General features: G+C 34.0%; 4 protein-coding genes across 4 annotated transcripts; 1 reads left to right on the forward strand and 3 right to left on the reverse strand.

Moving 5' to 3' along the window:
• The first annotated feature begins 4,347 nt into the window (after nt 1-4,347).
• Nucleotides 4,348-7,927, forward strand: LOC108205194 (mediator of RNA polymerase II transcription subunit 28). The gene is made up of 4 exons (XM_017375034.2): nt 4,348-4,480; nt 5,023-5,261; nt 7,333-7,445; nt 7,542-7,927. Exons 2-4 carry the CDS (start codon nt 5,087-5,089, stop codon nt 7,674-7,676), a joined length of 423 nt encoding a protein of 140 aa, XP_017230523.1. The 5' UTR covers nt 4,348-4,480; nt 5,023-5,086; the 3' UTR covers nt 7,677-7,927.
• Nucleotides 7,928-8,078: 151 nt separating this feature from the next.
• LOC108205193 (U1 small nuclear ribonucleoprotein A) lies at nt 8,079-12,584 on the reverse strand. The gene is made up of 5 exons (XM_017375033.2): nt 12,439-12,584; nt 12,130-12,302; nt 11,151-11,244; nt 9,286-9,371; nt 8,079-8,589 (listed from the first exon to the last, which is right to left on the reverse strand). The coding sequence occupies exons 1-5, from the start codon at nt 12,521-12,523 to the stop codon at nt 8,302-8,304; spliced, it is 726 nt and encodes a 241-aa protein (XP_017230522.1). The 5' UTR covers nt 12,524-12,584; the 3' UTR covers nt 8,079-8,301.
• Nucleotides 12,585-13,292: 708 nt separating this feature from the next.
• Nucleotides 13,293-15,050, reverse strand: LOC108205421 (molybdate transporter 2). The gene has a single exon (XM_017375375.2). The coding sequence runs from the start codon at nt 14,763-14,765 to the stop codon at nt 13,383-13,385; it is 1,383 nt and encodes a 460-aa protein (XP_017230864.1). The 5' UTR covers nt 14,766-15,050; the 3' UTR covers nt 13,293-13,382.
• A 2,586-nt stretch (nt 15,051-17,636) lies between these two features.
• Nucleotides 17,637-18,447, reverse strand: LOC108193808 (uncharacterized). Its single transcript, XM_017360635.2, has one exon. It carries the CDS (start codon nt 18,392-18,394, stop codon nt 17,882-17,884), a length of 513 nt encoding a protein of 170 aa, XP_017216124.1. The 5' UTR covers nt 18,395-18,447; the 3' UTR covers nt 17,637-17,881.
• Between the last annotated feature and the right edge of the window lie 911 nt (nt 18,448-19,358).

The following is a 19,358-nucleotide window of genomic DNA, read 5'->3' on the forward strand; positions in this document are numbered from 1 at the left end:
ATTTTAAAAAAATATCTCATCTAATCCAACTTTTCTATCTATAAATTGATTGAGGTTGGGTTGGTTTAGATTGCTCCCGTCGATATTGATAGCCAATTCATCTAATTTTTCGTTCGATCTCACGTTGATAATGTTATATAGCTGCTTCATTCAAAATCTATACTGGATCAAGTTGTTTCAGACTGTTTCGAGTTGATATTACCGATATTCTAAGTAAGTTGTTTATTTAAAATCTATATGGGATTGGATTGATTCGGATTGTTATTGTTAGGTTATAATTATTTTTCACCAATAATTTGATATGTAATTCTTAATATCATATTAAGTAACGAGTTTATTTCAAATCTTAAAATGTAACTTATATTAATTGAGATTGTTCGTTTTATATTTTGATATTGTTAAACAACAATTATACACTTAAATATTTTGATATTGTTAAACAACAATTATTCACTTAGATTGTTCATTGCAGTCATGTTCAAGTATTCAGTGCTTCACAACAAAATCTAACTTACGAATAAGAATTTCACAATAATATTACATTTTAGGTTGATATTTTGATATTGTTAACTAAGGATTGTTTCATTGCAATCATATTTAAATATTGAGCCTTTCATAACAAAACCTAACTTATATTTCGCAATAATATTACATTCCATCATAATTATTCAAAGACGATAAGACGACTTAACTTAATTCTTTAATATATTCAAACGATACAAAGAAAAGAAAAGATAATATAAGTCAATAAAAATATTTAATTTGCCTATAAAATTTTAATTATAATTAATTTCATATAACTTTTGAATAAGCCCAAAATTTATTCACTTTTCATCAAATAGAATTTGTATTTATTATTAAATATAATGTGGGAAAACGAATATTGAAAAAGTCTCATGAATCAGAATTTTTGATTTTTTTAGTTTTAGAGAGGACTATCTTATATTCGATGTAAACGTGATATTTAATATTTGTTTTATATTTCAATCTAAACATTCATTAAAATTTAATTTTGTTAAAAATGATAATTTAAAATAAATTTTAATAATTTATTTAGATTAACATATTTTTATAAGTCTATTAAAATAAAATTTTAATGATTAAATCCGTTTTTAAAATAAATTAATCTAAATATGATCGGTAAATATGAGAGAAATACTTCATTACATTTTCCACAATATTTTGTTCAATTTGTTCAATTTCATTCTATTCTTTTTAACTAAACAAAATATTAGTAGCGTACATTTTAAGGAAAAAGATATTTGTTTATAAAAGTCTTTCAACTTTCAGGTTTACAATAATATTTTAAATATAACAAGCATGCAGTTAAGTTTGTTTAAGCACAAAACATATTTTCAGAGGCTATTGAATTATTATTTTTTGCCCAAAGAGGCTATTGAATTTAACAAACTCCTCAAATAAACTATTAGCTATCTGCCTGAACTAGCTATAAGGCTAGCTACCATGCACTTTCTGAAAGTGTTAGTATGTTTATTGTTTCATCAATTGGTGTAGCAAGACTATGTACTAATATAATGCAACCCTAAACGTAGCTGGTTTTAGATACAAGATAATTACTAAGACAAGTAAAAAGTGGGCAAGTACTGTATACAATTGAGTTTCCCATTTGCCTTGGATGATGCCTATACTACTTAACATCTGCAATCTGCATAAACCATGCATGTCTCGCTTTGAATAAACATGCATGGCCAAACCATGCATGTCTCGCTTTGAATAAACATGCATGGCCACTTAACACAACACACATGGAAGAATGTGAGATGAGAAGATGAGCATTACTACACATATATATGTGATGAGGAATCCTAGTTGGAGAAGGGGAGCACGTGCAAATAGGCCGGAGTGGATCGGTTTGCACGTGCCCTGCTTCTCCAACAAGGGACTTGCTCATCCATGCAGTTGATGAGATGCCCAGAGATGATAATGAAGAAGGAAGACAAGGGAGGTTCTGTATTTATAGGGCCAAAAGTGAAGCTGAGTGCTCAAGAGTAGTGAGTGACATCATTACCTAGCTAGACTCCTTTAAGTCCAAACTAATCAATACACAAGAGTAATACTTTCTACCTCTCCATATAAATGCCATAATACACGTAGTGATGTGTGTGTATTTGATGCAGCGCGAAACTAGGCTTGATATTGGATCCATGTTGCGCTAGCTACTTGCTGCTTTTTGTAGCTTACGTATAGGAGCAAGTTTTCTGTGCTTTGGTAAACAAAGACAAACCACAACCCCCTCTTGCATTCGCACGCAACGACATTTTCTTACATTGTAATCCCGTGTGTGCACCGCCGGGATTCGATTCATCAAACTTTTTTCATTGTTGCTTTTATTTATACCTACAGTGTTGCATCTGCTACATACCCTTTTCTTTTTGTTATGTGTAACTACATACTTTTTGTTAGATGACCAATTCTCTTATCTTTGAAGTATAAACTTGCCTTCATGTCGTTAATAAATTATGAAAATATCGGAGATCGGAGATTGTATGAGTCGTATCTGAGTTTCCCGTGAATTTTTTAATTGAAAATATGAAAATTTATGAGGATCATATTATGTTATAATACTTTTCTTTTTGTATTCTACATTCATACTAATGACAATGCACTAGTTTCTTTTATATTCATACAATTTTTGAAATTATTATAATTTAAATCGAATTTTGTGAACACGCGCGATAGATCTGTTCCTCTCCAATTTAAGTTTAAAGAGGCCAAGGAAATTTGTACATCACTAGTGCTATTATATATTCTTGTTTTCAAAAGTGGCAGTCATTTTGTATACAAAAATTATTCAGATTCCCTGTTGCGTAAATCTATACATGCACATATGAGTACATAGCTAATGTGGTTAAGGAGCATGCATAAGAGTTTGTAAATTAGCAGAGAAGAGAGAAAGAAACAAAGGTGATGGGCGTGTGGAGAGGAATTGAAGGTGTAGCTGGGGAAAAAAAGGAAGACGTAGATGATAGATGGGGTCTGTGCGTGAGAATAAAGGAAGGGATGTTTTTTCTTTATCCGTCATTGCTTTGCGTGTTATCGCCACCTTCTTTGGATTACTAGATTCTACTACTCCCCGTACATATCCCCACACTACTACTGTCCCGTTCATCAGCGAACTTTTTCTTTTTCTTAAAATAGATGGATATTTAAGAGGTGTGATGTGATCAATATACATGTAAATTGTAATTATTGTTATAATTATAAAATTAAATATTAAAATATGATTTATATTTTATTGATAGTTTTAAAATAACATAATATTTTATATTCGGTCTTTAAATACACAATTTTATTTCTTAACATTATTTTAACTATTAATTTTCCAACTTGCATGATTATGTGACAATCATAATCATGACTTTTTTAAATGAATTATATGCTCAACCGGTTTCACATAATTTAATTAAAATAAAGTATTTTAATTCTACAGCATTAACATTTAGGAAAATAATTGGTTCAATTAATAATATATTTAAATAAATAAACAAAAAGAAAGAAATTAAGAATTTTAGCTTTTTAAATAATCTACTAATCACCATCTAATCCAAACCCTTTTTTTACAGCAAAAACTCTATAAATTAATAATATCAGGACCGGAGAAATTTATTAATTTAGAGAATTATTAATTTATCGATAAATTAATGATTATTAATTTAAAGAGTTTTTAGCTGTTTATACTGTACATACCAAACAAAAACCACACTGTATATAAATTAATATACCAAACAAAAAGATAAATTAGTCTATGCCTCTTAGCTACATTCAAGCCGTTTTGGGATCGTACCATTCAAGCTGTTTTGGGATTAAACTTTTAATTAGTAATTGTATTGGAAATCAATAATAACTTTTGAAATATTGTACAGTAAATGTAAATAAGAAAAATAAATGTTTTCAATGTATTCTTAAGCATGACATATATAAATTACATGAATATATTAAGTATTCAACCCATATCTCACAAGAAGTGTTGCGAAATCTAAAATGAAAACTGACAACAGACAAGTATTGAATCATATTTCAATAGATGAGTGTATTATATTTTTTTTTTTCAGTTTTTATGAATTATTATTTATATTTTCTTGAGCCCGAAAATTATAGAAGGATCTACCAAAAAATTAAAATCTTATTATTTTGCATTGGCTCTAGTTAGGACCAGACAAATGTATTTTTTTAGAAAGCTTATTAATTTACCGAGTATTAATTTAAAGAGTTTCTACCCAATTTCTTATTGAAAGGACCATAAATTCCTTTTTCAACAGTTATAAAACAATAGAACTATTAGAATTATAACGAGGTTAAAAAAATTTATTTAAATTTTATTTTTTGCAGAAAGGGGCTAATTTTGTTAATTAACAATTTAACATTCAAAAGCTGCTAGTTGCAGAGGAGCCCTTCTATTCTACAAGCCTCGTTTCGCTTCACCAAGAGTGTATTAACCAATCAGATCTTTCCTGTACCGGTAATCTTCGCATCTTTAAACTCGTTTGCTTTCATGTATTTTCGTGTGTATGCGTGTATGTATATATATATTCTTGATTGGGTTTTTTTTGAACTGTATAAGTCTGTGGAATTATTAGATAGATTTGAGCTAATATACTGTGACCAATTTGGTTTTAATGTTGTTATAAGATGAATTGATTCGATTAAGCTGAGCAAGTTATGATCTTGGTGGTATTAGCTTCAATACTTTTTGATAATTTGAAGAATGTCAAATATAAGCAGTTTGAATATGTATAAAGTTGGGTGATAATTATGACCTTGATATTGAGTTAATAGTGTTACAGACTTACAGTGCATTATGTTTGTCTTTTGCCCGAAAGATAGAATTTTTGTGATAATGTAAATCATTCTTCTATAATTGTTTTTCCTTGGAGTTTTTTGACAGTCAGTTTGTTTAAGGTTTTGCCGTTTTGTTGATCTAAATTATTATGCAATTAAGAGTTTAGTAAGTTGTGGTAAAGCTAGTTGTATGTGTAATGCATATGGGTTTTTTGGTAGCAGGTACCGTCAAATTTGGACCCCTTGCGTTTTTCCTGTAACTTGGTAGTTACTAGAAAGCCTAAGAATGGCTGATCGACAGCTATTGGATCAACAGCCACCTGCTGATGCACAGATGCAGTCTCCTCTGCCAGGAGAGGATATGATTGCTTGTGTGATGGCTCTCGAGGCTGCTTTGCTTCCATGCTTGCCAGCAAGAGAGCTTCAAGCGATTGACCGTTCGCCCCACCCTTCACATCAGAGTGAGTGTCTATTTGTTTTGTACATATTCTAATTCATGCTTCCATGGAGACAAAAGCACAATACTTAGTTCTGTTCACTTCTCAATGTGTGACTTCTTTAGTTATCATTCCTCCATTTTGTTTCTAAATTTCATGACCTTTCCACTAATTTATGTAGTGCGCACATTTTATCAATCGCGAGGCATTTCAATGTATCATCTTATTTAATTTTTCTTTATTTCAAGTTTGGAAATTCTGATCCATGAGAAATGTTTTTGGTAACCAAGAATAATGAATCAACAGATCTCACTTGATTGATTATTGTGTAACTGTATATCAAAGTGTTAGAAGTATGTCTTTCCCAACTATGCAGGCAACTGACTGAAAACTTTATTTGTTATCATTCCAAGTACAGGTGAATAAGTATCAAACTAAAGCATAAGAAAACACAACCTAAATTAGTGATATCTAATACTCCCTCCATCTCATTTCTTGTTTGCAAATTTTACATATATTAAGAAACATTAAATATGATGTCTTGTTCTCATTTTTATCATCATAATAACATTAATTACACAAGAATATAGCCAAGTGTTCACCCATTTTTTAAAATTTTATAGTCATTTGCATGACAATTTTTAAATGTTGTGTGAGCTAATGATAATAGTCAACCTAGAAACTAGTATAAAATTTGTATTGGGTAAAGAAGAGGAAGAGGACAAGTATTGTGCGATTTTATTTTTTTTTTGACAAAAGAAGACTATTAAAATGAGATGGAGGGAGTATTAAATAGTAAGGATTTTCTTATTGACTATACTAGTAAGAAAGATGACTTTAAAAGCAGTTTGTAATTTTGTTCCTACAGGCTCTCGATATTTTCTAGAAATCTGAACTTTGAAAGACTTTCAGCTAAGATGATGTATTACACAAGAGACTAATGTTGTTTGGTTGGGGTGAATGAATTTTGAAGGAATGGAATGAAATTTGAACTATACTATAAACAATTATTCAGATGTTTCGTTCCTCCCCCCATACACTTACACCTTATATACCAGAAGTCACACCCCCAATTTGAGAAGGAATACACCATTCTCTCATATACCCAATTTCTTCTCAAATCTCATCATTACAATTTCGCACTCATTCACTTTTTTACGAAAATTCCCCTCCTACCTCTAGTAGTTTCTTTTATTTCTACTCATTCTACTCCATTCTCCCCAACCAAACACAACATAAGGGATTGATTTTTTTAATACATCATTAATTGGGCCAAGGGAGCTTACGAGCTCGCCTCCAATTCCAAACAGTAGAAGCCAACTCGCTGAAGTTGAGAAAGACCAAAAACAGAACTATCTGTAGTATAGTATCACTATTTACTGTTCTCTCATAGTTAATAAGAATCAGCTAAATTAATATGTTTCTCTGTACAGTGTACCCCACTACCAGTATGAACCAAAAGAAAAGCCGGTACCAGATTACAATTTACAGGTGTATTAGTAATGCTAGCATCTGTTTCGACCTTTGATGGTTTGAGCGGATCTTATATTTGTGAGGATCCTAAGCCCTGTTATAAGTTAGTTCTGTGAGAACCATTGTTGTTGTGCAGTAAGAATGCATTTTTCTCATGTCATGTGTTCCATATCATTTTTTTTAAAATTGCAACGAGCTTTATTATTGAGTACTATAGTATGTCATAACGAAATCAAGAAAAAAAACCCAATGATGCTTACATTATGTTGAACCTGCTGTAGAAACACCGAGGGTAATCATTTACAAAATTACGCAAGCCACAAGTTTGAAGTTTTCAGTCAAATTCAGAACCTGTCAAAGATTACTAAATTGAGAATTTAAAGCGATCCTATGTATTGTGGTTTAAATGATTGTTAATATGCATGCTGCAACTGGTGTTGTTTCTTAATTACATAAGTACCTGCATGATTTCTAGTTTAATTATGTTGTCAATCGTATTTTTATTTGTACTATGTTCAGACTGGAAAAATCCACTTCTGCCTTTTCTAAATGAACTAAGAAGGTCGCTATACTTTTTTAAAATTTCAAGTTGAACATTTTTTAATTTGCAATGTTTTATTAGTTGATGTGGAGAGACATGCCAGAGACTTTATGGAGGCTGCAAAGAAGCTCCAGCTTTATTTCATAGGTCTGCAGCGGGAGGATCAACCAACCAACGCCGAACTGCTCAAGAAGGTATTTATGGTCAATTTGTGATGTATGTATTGAATCTCATTCTGGATATCTTTTGTGAAACCAGAGTTTGATTCATTGGTTGTTGGCGTTTGATAGGATATTGCTGTGATGGAAGAAGAGCTGAAAACGAAGAATGAGCTTATCAAGAAGCAAGAAAAACTGATTCAAGGATGGAGGAAGGAATTACAAGACCAGTTAGAAAAGCACAAAGTTGAGTTAGAGAGGGTATGATTTTAATTGGTTAGAAGAGACATGAGATATGTGTTTGGAGTGTTGGACGCACAGTCGCACACCATCTATGTAAACTGTTCTCCTGTTAGAGATCCTTGAGAGTCGGAAATTAATTAGAAAACCATAACTGTGTAATAATTTTGCAGTAAATTATGATTATAGGAGTAAAAATCTATCCTTGTCAGTCCCAAGCACTACTAGTCAAGCATGAAAATAATTTTATATATTCATGATTTGTAATTATAATTAGAGATCGCCTTCTAATATTTTTACTGTATGAAAATCTATTTTTGTAAGCTGTCTATTCAACAAAAGAACTTCTGTAACCATCACAACATCTGATTTAATTTGTAGTAGCAAGTCAAGTCTGGCATTTCGATGAAAATTAGCAAAGCTTGGAAATGCCAGTTTATGAACTAAAATATCAACTCAGCTAAATCCAGTGCTATAATTACAGTAATTCTGCAGAACTAACAATATTAAAGAAAGTCACAAACCATTACATCATCTACTTGGATTGATAAAAGACCATTTAAATGCCCCATAGCTCAAGTAAACACTTCCCTTCCCCGGGAACTCCCAAGATTACTACAATTAATAAAACCACAGCTAAATAAACACCCTTCTATTTCTTGGCGTAGGTGATCGACATTGGGTTCTCGGGCACTATCTTGAATCCTTGGAGTCCAATCATAGCTTGAGTTGACTGAGCCTCATTTTCATACTCAACAAATGCTATCCCTGGTCTGACTTCCACCATTCTGACTTCCTTAAACCCAGGATACTGGCAGAAAAGCATTTGAAGCATCATTGGAGTTGTCTGATGGGGAAGATTCTCGATAAACAAAATGCTATTTGGTGGAGCAGGAGCCTCAGGAACAGCAGACTTAGCCATGTATGGTATCTGTGACAACTGCAACATAATAGAGAATTAATGACTGCATAGAAGAAATACAAAAACTTATCGCACCTTCATAGGTAATTTGTAAGTATATACATAATCATTTCATCGATATACGTATACTAACTAGCACCATGTATTTATAAAAAGAAACTAGCAACATGTAAGAGTCAGCTTTTGAATTATTCAAAAGCATCCTAAAACAAATTACAAAGGGGTTTTATATCAGAGTGCCCACCATTCTCGCCAAAAACTATCAGGATAACTACCCCATTTCCACGGGGACTCATTTTAAACATGACTATATATATCGCTACGTTAAATATTGAAAAATAATTAACTGAAAACTTAATAGAATCCTAATCAGCAGATGTGTGAGCCACATGGATTACGAAAAAGAACTAGAACCGAAAATTACAAAGAAATATATAAAAAAAATTGTAGCAAACACATCATCAGTTTTTTTAAAAACTTTTTCATTAATATTTTACAAGATTTAACAAAATGATATATATAGTGCTTATAGTGGCTTAAATGAGTCTCCGTGGAGATCAAGTAGTCACTTGATAGTTTTTGATGAGAATAGTGGGCACTTTAATATAATACCCAATTACAAAGTCCTAGATAACAGGTTGAGACAGATCCACAAATCTATGTTTCCCAAAAGATTTAAAGAAAAGCAGTAATAGAACTAAATGATCTGCTAACCTGAGGAGCTGCACCATAAGCACCATTGTAAGCAGGATTCAATCCCATTGCAGCTTGATTTGCATCATGTTCTTTCCGCTTCTTTCCTATAGAAACAGTGAGATTATATTACTAATCCAAAATAATACACGAAAACAAAACATTAAAAAAGAGAATTGGATCCAAAACAAGTATGCCATAAATTTTCTTATACCAACTGTCATTCTACATGCCAAAAACCAACACTTGTATATTCACGTAATATTGTGTCATAATTATGGAACAAGCAATGGCATATTTGAAACAGTTTCACAAAATCCTTCTGCCTCCACTGAAAGGTTTACCCGACATTTCCATTTGAGAAGAGCCTAATGGACTTATATTTTTACAAAAAATGATCATGATCATATTCATAATCATGTAAGAATACCAATCAGGCATTTCACTACTAGATTCACTAAAACTAGCTACCAGCTACTACCACTCATATACCTCTAGAATCTTTCAGGCTTCAGCAGATACAGATAAATCCACATTCTGTTAATTTAAAGGCCGAAGAATTACCATATACAAAAAAAAAAAAAAACCTTAGTGACTTAGTTTGACAAGAAACATCTAGAAATTAGAATACAATTAAAAAATATGTTACTCAAATTTATCGAGTTAAATGTACTTGCAGAGACAATTGTGACTCAAATGTATTCGAATTTTTTACCCAAAAAAAGAAAAGAAAAGAAGCATTCAAATTGCTAAAAGATAGCGTTTAAAAACCTGTCCGAATCCCAAATCATGGATTTTTGTTTATTAGAATATTAACTAACATTTCATTCTCAGAGTATGTAATCAAAGTAGTAAACCTCAATACCAATGCCACACAATGACACAAGTTATAGAAAACAATATAAAGACCAATAATGATCTACGTGACAAAACAGTTTCTAAATATGTAACTCAGCACTGTCTACATGCTAAGGCAATATATAGAGGACTTAAAGCCATTAAAGAGGAGAACCAATAGACATCTTCTGGATGTCGAACCTTATTTTTCCCATGTTCAATAAGGTAATCCAGGTTCTAGATGACAGCTAGGTGTAACTTGCATTACTAGAAAAGTTCACGGTGCATTAATTAGTAAGTAGAAAACATTTCCCTGTGGGAATCTGGTTCTATTTCACAACTCATAGGATTCTCAGACACCAGATTGATATTTCTTTGGAATACCAAATGGTTTCCCTATAGCTGCTTCATATGTTTGGCTCTACCTCATCTGTAAACTTTTAAATTGAGCTTATAACACAAGCATTTTTTCCCTGAACTATTAAATTTATTTAACATTACAGAGGCTGATTACCTTTATTTCGAAATACGCTTAGTAATATTCTAAAATAAATTTTTAGATACTGCCCAGCCAACAAACTCTTCCTTACTGTAGAAAATGGTCACTTCTACATTTACGTGTGTTACCAAAGAAAACATTCCAGTACCGGATTCTGCTATTTGCAGAATAGTTATGGCCCAAGCATATTTCAATTTGTCAAACTAGTCGTTCGGACATAAACAAAAGCCATAAAGTGATCACTGCAAGCATAAAACACCTCAACAGCCCTTAAAAAGTAATATTAGAACCCCAAAAATTGAACTAGTATGAATCCACTTATACAACCATATCGACTTCAGGCACTCTGTATTTGATCATAATATTGTCAGTAAACATTGATCTGTATTATTCCCCTAAAACTGTGAGGAACAAAAATTGTTACTCTTGAACAGCCAAGTTTCGTTTGTATAAATTTCTATTGCTATCACTAAAGATGACCATCTAATTAGCAACATCTGGCAACTTACTGTACTGTTAAGCTTAAATCATTCACAGGAAAAGATATTACCTTTCTCCTCGTGCCTCTTCTTTTTTTCACGTGGCACAAAAGTTCCATCCTTCTTAGCAATAATATCAGATTTCGTCCTTGCATATTGTATCCTCTGCCAGTTGATATATCAATAATTAGCAAAAGTGTAGCCAGAAAAAGTAGTGAGAAAGCTATTTTCCTAGATATAACTAGAACATATAAACATATCATCTATCATAAACTCTACAACAGTAAGGGAACATAATCGCATGAAGTGCATTCTAGGGTTATGATTCTTAATATATTTTCTTAGTAGTAAACGATTTCTGTGGTTGGTTGAAAGAAATAAATGAGGTCAAAAAAACTAAATCTAGTAATTTGTAGTCACAAGCACAATCTTAGTACCCTACAACATTGAACTTAACAAATTAAAATTAAAATGCATTTCCTCCTCCTACTCGTACCCTTCATAAACCCCATGAAAAATCTGCACATCATATTGTGTAACACCCCCCCCCCCCCCCCCCCCCCCCCCCCCCGCCGCTCCATCATTCTTCTCCACTGATTCTTTTCACAATTGTATTCCATTCTGCCCAACCAATTGAGCCTTACATAGAGTTGTCAATACCTAGTCAGAGAATGAGGGTCAAGGAGATCTGGTCACAGATATGAGGGTCAAGGGGATTATTATGTTTAAAAGAAAATACTTCCTGATAGTTTATATAACACTCCAATCCCTTCACCGCATACTATAGCACTAAAATATCCATACACTGGCTGGCCAAATATCTAGAAGAGTCACTTTTATGTAATCTATGTAATCCAGGAAGACTAAAACATAATATCTTAGTATAAAACTTACTTAAGCGTGTGAGCGTGAGTACACATCTCATACATGTATCTACGCAATAACCAGCCAGAAAAGATCATACAACTAACTAAACATTCAAACAATAAATTCAATTCAAAAAATCGAAGACAATATTTCTAAATTCCTATACATATTTATATATCAAACCATCGGCTTATCGTGGAAGGGGAAATTCTGCATCTTCTGAATGGCTCGAGAAGCCGACGAAGCATCTTCGAAAACAACCCAAGCTTGGCCCTTATGTTTTAGGGTTTTGAAAGCTAGAATCTCCAGTATATTCCCAAATTGACTGAATATAGCGTGCAGTGATTTCTTCAACTCTGTAAAAAACACATCAAGATTCAACTTAAACGCATCGAGATTCAATTTTTCAAACCTTACTACACACACATTGCAAATATACATAACATAATTACACAAATAAATGAAATTAAGCGAAAAAGTCGTGAGTAGTACCGTCAAGTTTGATTTTTTCGTTGATATTGTTGATGTAAATTGTATTGTTGACGGGAACTTCGCTGCCTACATTCATCTCCGCCATTGTTTCACAAGCTTTCTTTTGTTTTTGTCAAAATTGAAAGACCTGAAAGATTAACTGAGTGAGTTTTATTTTGGGGGTTTTGGGTTGTTTTATGGGCCGAGATTTGTGGCCAGACAAGTTGAAATAAGCCCATGGCTATAAAAGTACAAGTATTTTGAGTTTTTGACAGTAGAGATGCCCGATCCACTGGATTATGTCAATAATTTTGTCAACTTTGCCGATTAGAATGTATTTTAATCTCCCTAATTCTCTTGTAATGTATAATTTTATAACTTACTTTTAACTTCTTTGTTTTTAAATAAAATTTTAAATATCATATTTTAAAATTATATTTTATAATAATTTTAAAATAAGTATCTAGTTCTCTATCTCAAGTACTTCGTTTGCTATATAAAGTGTATAATTCTCACAGAGTATAATTTACAGAAGAGTGCAAAGAAGGGAGTAATTAATAATTTTAAAATAAATATCTAGTTCTCCATAAGTACTTGGTTTGCTATATAAAGTACCATGTCTCAGATTTCGTCACTAGAGTTCACAAATTGTTATGTACTATTCTCGAACTTTATCGCCTGGCTGAAAGTCCGGATCGTATCAATCCCCTGCAAGCTGCAATTATACCATTCACTCATCAGTTATGATCAGTTTTTGAGACGTGCTTAATATTTATACACATTACACATTCATATGCCTAAATCGACCTTTATACACTGACAGGCCAGACTTAAAGTCTAGTAAGAGCCACATCTTTAATTCATATACAGAGCTATTTCAGAACGAAAATCTATAAAAATTTATTGAATTTTTAATCAATTATACATTAAATGATAAATGAAGTGGAGTACTGCAAATAGAGCTCTTAAACATCAGGACTATCTTTAGTTGATACAGAACCAGAGCTCCCCATGATCTTAGAACAATCCATCTCCCTCAACTTGAGCAACAAAAACAAGACAATCCCACATCCAAATCCCAATGCAGCACTAGACCCTGTCATAGACACAGCAGCACACACCAACATCACAAAAGACTCTTCCTTTGTGTTCATATCTCTTGATGCCATTGCTAACTCTATCCCAGCAAACAACAATAACACTCCCAATATCCCAATTGGGAACTCTCCTAATATCCTCACAAATGAATTCCCAAATACCAGTCCTAATATCAATTTTCCGAGGCCTAGAAACACGACAGAGGCGCCACTACGAGCACCAAATCGATACTGACCAGCTAGGCCTCCTGCACCGTGGCACACTGGCATTGCACCGAACCAGCAACCAACTAAATTCATAAGTCCAACACTGACTGAGACTTTCGCCACTGAAGCTTCGCGGTCAGGGAACATATCACCGGACAATTTACAAACAGCAATCACCGAATTTAGTATAGATAATGGAATTTGAGGGATCGCGGCTTTGAAAAATCCGATTTTCCAGTCATCCCATGTGATTGTCAGAACATGAAACTTGGATGGACCAAATTTTAAATCTTTAATGATTGAAGGGTCTCTGACAAAACACAAAAATAACCCAATTAGGAAGACAATCAGAGCAGCTGGAATAGCTGACAATAATTTCAATCTGCGTCTCCTAAAACGATCTGATGAACTCACGGTTTCTCCCGGATGGATAGGTTGCCCTAATTCACCCGACCCTGTTGACAAAACAAGAAAGCACAGACATGATATCGCTAAAATCAGACCATCAAGACCCAACCAAGAACGAGCCCCTCCAGATTTGTTAGCAGCAAAGTCTTGATCATAACGGATATACTTAACAGCAGAGAACGCAAAATTGAGTCCTTGCGAAAGCTGCACACCACGGACGACAGGGAGAGGGATGTACTTATAGAGCACAGACATGAGTCCCGTGGAGCCGAGGAACAGAAGGGTGACAGCTGTGCAGATACCACCAGTGGCGATCTGCGGTAGAGTCAGGGAGTCTGAAAGCGCGACAGAGGCAATAGACTTCATGGGCTGGACAGGCATGGGGATGGAAAACAGGAGGCCAGTGGAAATGTTGTAGAGGGCAGTGAAGATGAGAGTGGTGGAGAGGTCAAGGTGGGAAACAAGAGTGAGAGCTAGGACGATCGGGATATACGTGCCTAAGTCGCCTACAGAGCCACTGATCTCCGAGGAGAGGCTTGTTTTGAGGCGGAGGGGATTGGTAAGGTGGTGGTACCATCTTCGGGGCTCGTTGTCAGGAAGCAAAGGCGCGGTGATTCTTGGGGATTCTTCTTCCATGGTTTTCACCTGTAACTAAAAATTGGTTGACCTGAGAAGCATAAGAGTATATACTGTATATATATGCTAAGCAATATCTACATATGATTGGATCGGAGATATGGGTGCCTCCTGAGTTGCGTCAGGAGTCAGAATTGGTATAATTTTTTGAGAGAGATGGATTAGCGTGGTCCATTAGATAGAAAGATATCAAGAGCTGTAATGAACTGATACCGCATCTATCAGTTTCGCCATTTGTATCCTTATAATTAATTATTGTAAAGACAGAAACTTTATAAATGCTCCGGTGTCATCCCTGCATACAAGTGAAGTGAACGATATAATACCAAAAAAAAAAATACAATGAATTTAAGGGGTGTTTGGATTAAGGTTGGGAATGGGAATCGAGAATGGAAATGGAGGGTATGGGAATGAGAATGATAGGAAATCCAGAGGATGAGAAGGATATGATTTAACTACGCAGAAGGATTGAGGTTCCTATTCCATACAACCAAATAACCAATCCAAACATTTATGCATGAGATTGAAGTTTCAATTCTCGTTAACGGACTAATTAACTATAAACCAAACACTCACTTGGCATATTCTATTTATTAATATAGCATCCACTTTTGAGATCTGAAAGGCTACTTACTATTCATTCTAAAAGTAAAGCATCAAGATTCAAGAACCGAATGCAAAAGCCAGCAAATCTAAATTAACAGACTTGCAGACTCATATCCTGGAGCATATGAATAGGACAAGAGGATGATAATTTCATACAAGTTTGCTATTTGCCATACATTTAGCAGATACCTCCTTCACTGAGAATGTTTCTCTTGATTGTTTGCACTTCACAAACTCCTTCCCTTCTCCTTCTGCGCACACTTCTACAATGACATTGTCTTACTCAGGGTATGCAATACTAACCATCTGTCTGTATTGACAAAGGGAAACAAAGGCAACACACACTATTTCTCTGTAAAGATAGTAGGTCGTACACAGTCCTGCTGCAGAGATACTTCACTAATCTACCATAATAGCTAAGTAAAGTTTTAGGCTATCAGAGATCCTTCCGTTTGCTGTGCGACTTTTCTGTATCCCTCCAATTCATCACAATGAGATTGAGATGTCCTGCATTACTAGGTCCGCTTACAAGACTTATATTAAGACTACAACTGAAGAAAATATATCTGCCCGCCTTGGCTACTTCCACAAAACTTTGAAACTATATATAATCTGTTTCTTTGCATAACAGGAACCAACAAGTCATTACAAAATTTCACCCTGTGACACTTGGGAGACCTAAACTTTACCAGATTCCAGCTCTTAACAATGGTCTTCCAGGAAGCAATTAGTGAAACAACCTGCAGCTTACTACAACTATAAGGCATAAGCTAATGCATTCTTACAAAATTTACTTCAAGATATTCTTGAATACCACTAGATAACAAAAAATTAGAAATGCATTATGTACTTTCGACTACACTCCCCTTGTATTCGAAAACACAAGTAGATTAAGAGACTGTTTTTATATGATTAAGCTAATACATGACAGAAAATCATTATCTGCCATCTAGACTTTTATATTGTTCGCCCTTGAGAAATTATCTCCACTTTTTCGCCTCTCTAGACTCACCTTGGCAATAAAAAGAGGTTCCAAAACTGAGAATTTTCGAACTTAATTGAAATAGATAATATCTCATAGCAACATCCTGGCTTCTAGACCATAACTCTGCAAGCTTCAATACTCATAACTGTAAACAGCGTAAGTGATAACCTTTCAAAAAACGCCCTCAGTTCCTCAAGATCTTTTACAGCAAGAATTAATTAATATTATAAAATTGTGCAACAAACAAAACTAAGAAAAGAATCAAAAATAAGAACTGATCACTTGTAAAATGATTGTAGGCTGCAGCTTCAATCAGACCTTCTGCTGATCCAGCTTCAGCAAGCACTAACAGTGAACACCCTATCCACACTCAGAGTTGATTGGTGCTCTTTGCAACTCTGGTCCCTATACCTTTATGAAGTTTTCTCCGCAATCCGGATTGCCCTGAAATTCCTAGTTTAAATGCAAACACTTCTAACTCTAATGATTAAGCAGGTCGAAGATTGAAATCTTATTTTGTATGTAGGAAAAAAAATTAAGAGAGATTAAGGGTAGAAAGAGAGTGAAGTGAGATATCTTTGTGGTGATTGCTCCATCAGATTCATTTACTATGTATAGCTCAGGGAGTGAATGCCAAAGAATTGTCAAAACCAGGCGGTGCTGCCAATTGCTCTGATTAGAACTAGTGGAGTGATGACTCTTGTAGTGCTAGCAGGAGGGGGTGAAATTAGGGGATCCGAAGGGGATTCAGCTAATGAATTAGCAGTTGGTTTACTGATTATGGGTCCAAGAGGTGATTACTATGTGGAAGCGTCTCCATTAACCCTACACATGGCAGCATTTCATTGGGCGAGTAAGAAGCAGTCAAAACCGTATGAACTACAAGAGTATGGAAGCTGGCACGAGGGTTATAAGTGTGGGATAACTTAATTGGTCAAGCCTACAGGCTTCCGCAGGGTTTCCCTCAGAGATTGGGGACTGCAACAGAAGGCTTCTAGTGTTAGAGTCCTTAGCTTAGTCTAAAGTTATATATACAGAATATGGGGCAACAATTTGTTAGGACAACCTTAGGTAAGTGTTTTCTGTAGAAATAGTTTTTGAGGTAGCATTATCCATAGGAATGACTATTAGCTAGCCATTAAGCACATATAGCACTAGACTGTTATATCATTGTGAGCAACACATTTCTCCTCCAAAAATCCTTGTTCCCCACAGCCTACTCAACACATCATCTAATCTCTACTAACAAACAAATTAAACCTTTCCAAAGAATCCAACCATACATAGATTTAAAACCCTTTATTCAATAACTTGTAAACATCTTACATCATCAATACCAGACAAATGCACATAGATCACATTCTTTGTAAACATACTAAACACTGAAATACAAGATGAATCATCAGATAAAAAAACATCCTTTTAATCCATTTTGACAAATTCCCGTAATTCTTAGTCCGTAGCAACATACAATGTAGTAACAGTTTACTAAAGCCTAAAATGCAGTGTAAATCACATAAAGCACCTAACTTGATTGCACAAAAGAATTCAATTTCATCTTCCTCAAAAGCCCATTATTCCTGGCTTTAGCGCAATCCAGCCCACACCCACATTGCGGGCATTCATCGAAATTCCCCACCGGAAAAACAGCAGAAGCAAACCCCACAGAAAGCTCAATTTCATCACCGTTTCTATCAACCTCAACAATATTAAGCCATAAAAACAGTATCTTTACACTAATTCCGCTTAAATTAGTGAGCTTATTTTTCGCAATCTTTCCGCTAATGGTGGACTTATATTTAAGCTGATACGATCCTTCAGCTGAGAAACTACAGGAACCATTTAAGTAAAGACTGAATTTACCGGTGGATTGGTCAAGATCGTAGCCCTGGACGCCTACTGGGAGAAGGCCTGCCGGGAAATTGTAGGATTCGAGGAGGTCGTAGGCGTTGGAGGATTCTCCGGCGAGAGACGGCGGAGGGAGAGAGACGAGAGAGAAAGAGAGGAGGGAGAGAGTGAGGATGGTGATTGGAGACATTGAGGTGTGGCTTTGTGATTCTGATTCGGAGAAATGTTCAGTTTATTATATCTTTGAAAATAAATTTTACGGATGTTGATGACTTATATTATTTTACAATTTATTATTTTTTTTGAAACTGATTACTCTACAATTTTGATCAATAAAGTAAAAATATTTAAAATCGATTTATTGATTTTGAGTTCGATTGAAGGGATATTATGATCAAGATAATGTATAGTTTCATCAAAAGGATATATAGAAAGATACTCTAATATTTATGTAGAATATAGAGTATCTTTTCATTTTATTGATAAAGAAACGATATCTTAAATCATTGTTCTAAAGATTTTGTAGATTAAGGTCTTTTTATGCAAGCAACTCGGCTGTGTTTGACTGTTTGATGGATTAAATCTGAGATCAACTACAGTTAAACCTCTTTAAAGTAATATTCCTCGGACCGGGAAAAAATATTACTTTATCGAATTTATTATTTTATCGATATAATAATATTTTATTACTTTATCGATAAAATAATATTTTATTATTTTACCGAAATTCTATATGTTTATAAATATAATTCATTATTTTTCAAAACAAGAATCAGTCAAATACAATGTATGTGATTTAAAATTACTTTGATAATAATTAATCATATGTGAAAACTAAATTCATGCATGCACTAGATAGAGTATACATGTTACAACATGAGTAAAACATACCGGAGTTATTTATCCTTTACATAAAGTCAAGGATGAGGTTAATTTTTGCCTTAGTGGAAAAAAAAAACAAGCTACCATAGATCATATTAATTTAAAACTCAGCTTCTTACTACACTCTTTCAAAAGATGGCAAGAACCGAGGGGCAAAACCCAGCGGACAATAGCAGCTCCGGAGGTCGTACGACTACTCACAGCAACAAGGATGAAGACAGAGAGAAGATGATTATGTCGGAGAAGGAGATCTTACAGCACTGGTTCTTTCT

The sequence above is a fragment of the Daucus carota genome, chromosome 1 (assembly GCF_001625215.2).
Source record: "Daucus carota subsp. sativus chromosome 1, DH1 v3.0, whole genome shotgun sequence".
In the NCBI taxonomy this organism is placed as follows: Eukaryota; Viridiplantae; Streptophyta; class Magnoliopsida; order Apiales; family Apiaceae; genus Daucus; species Daucus carota.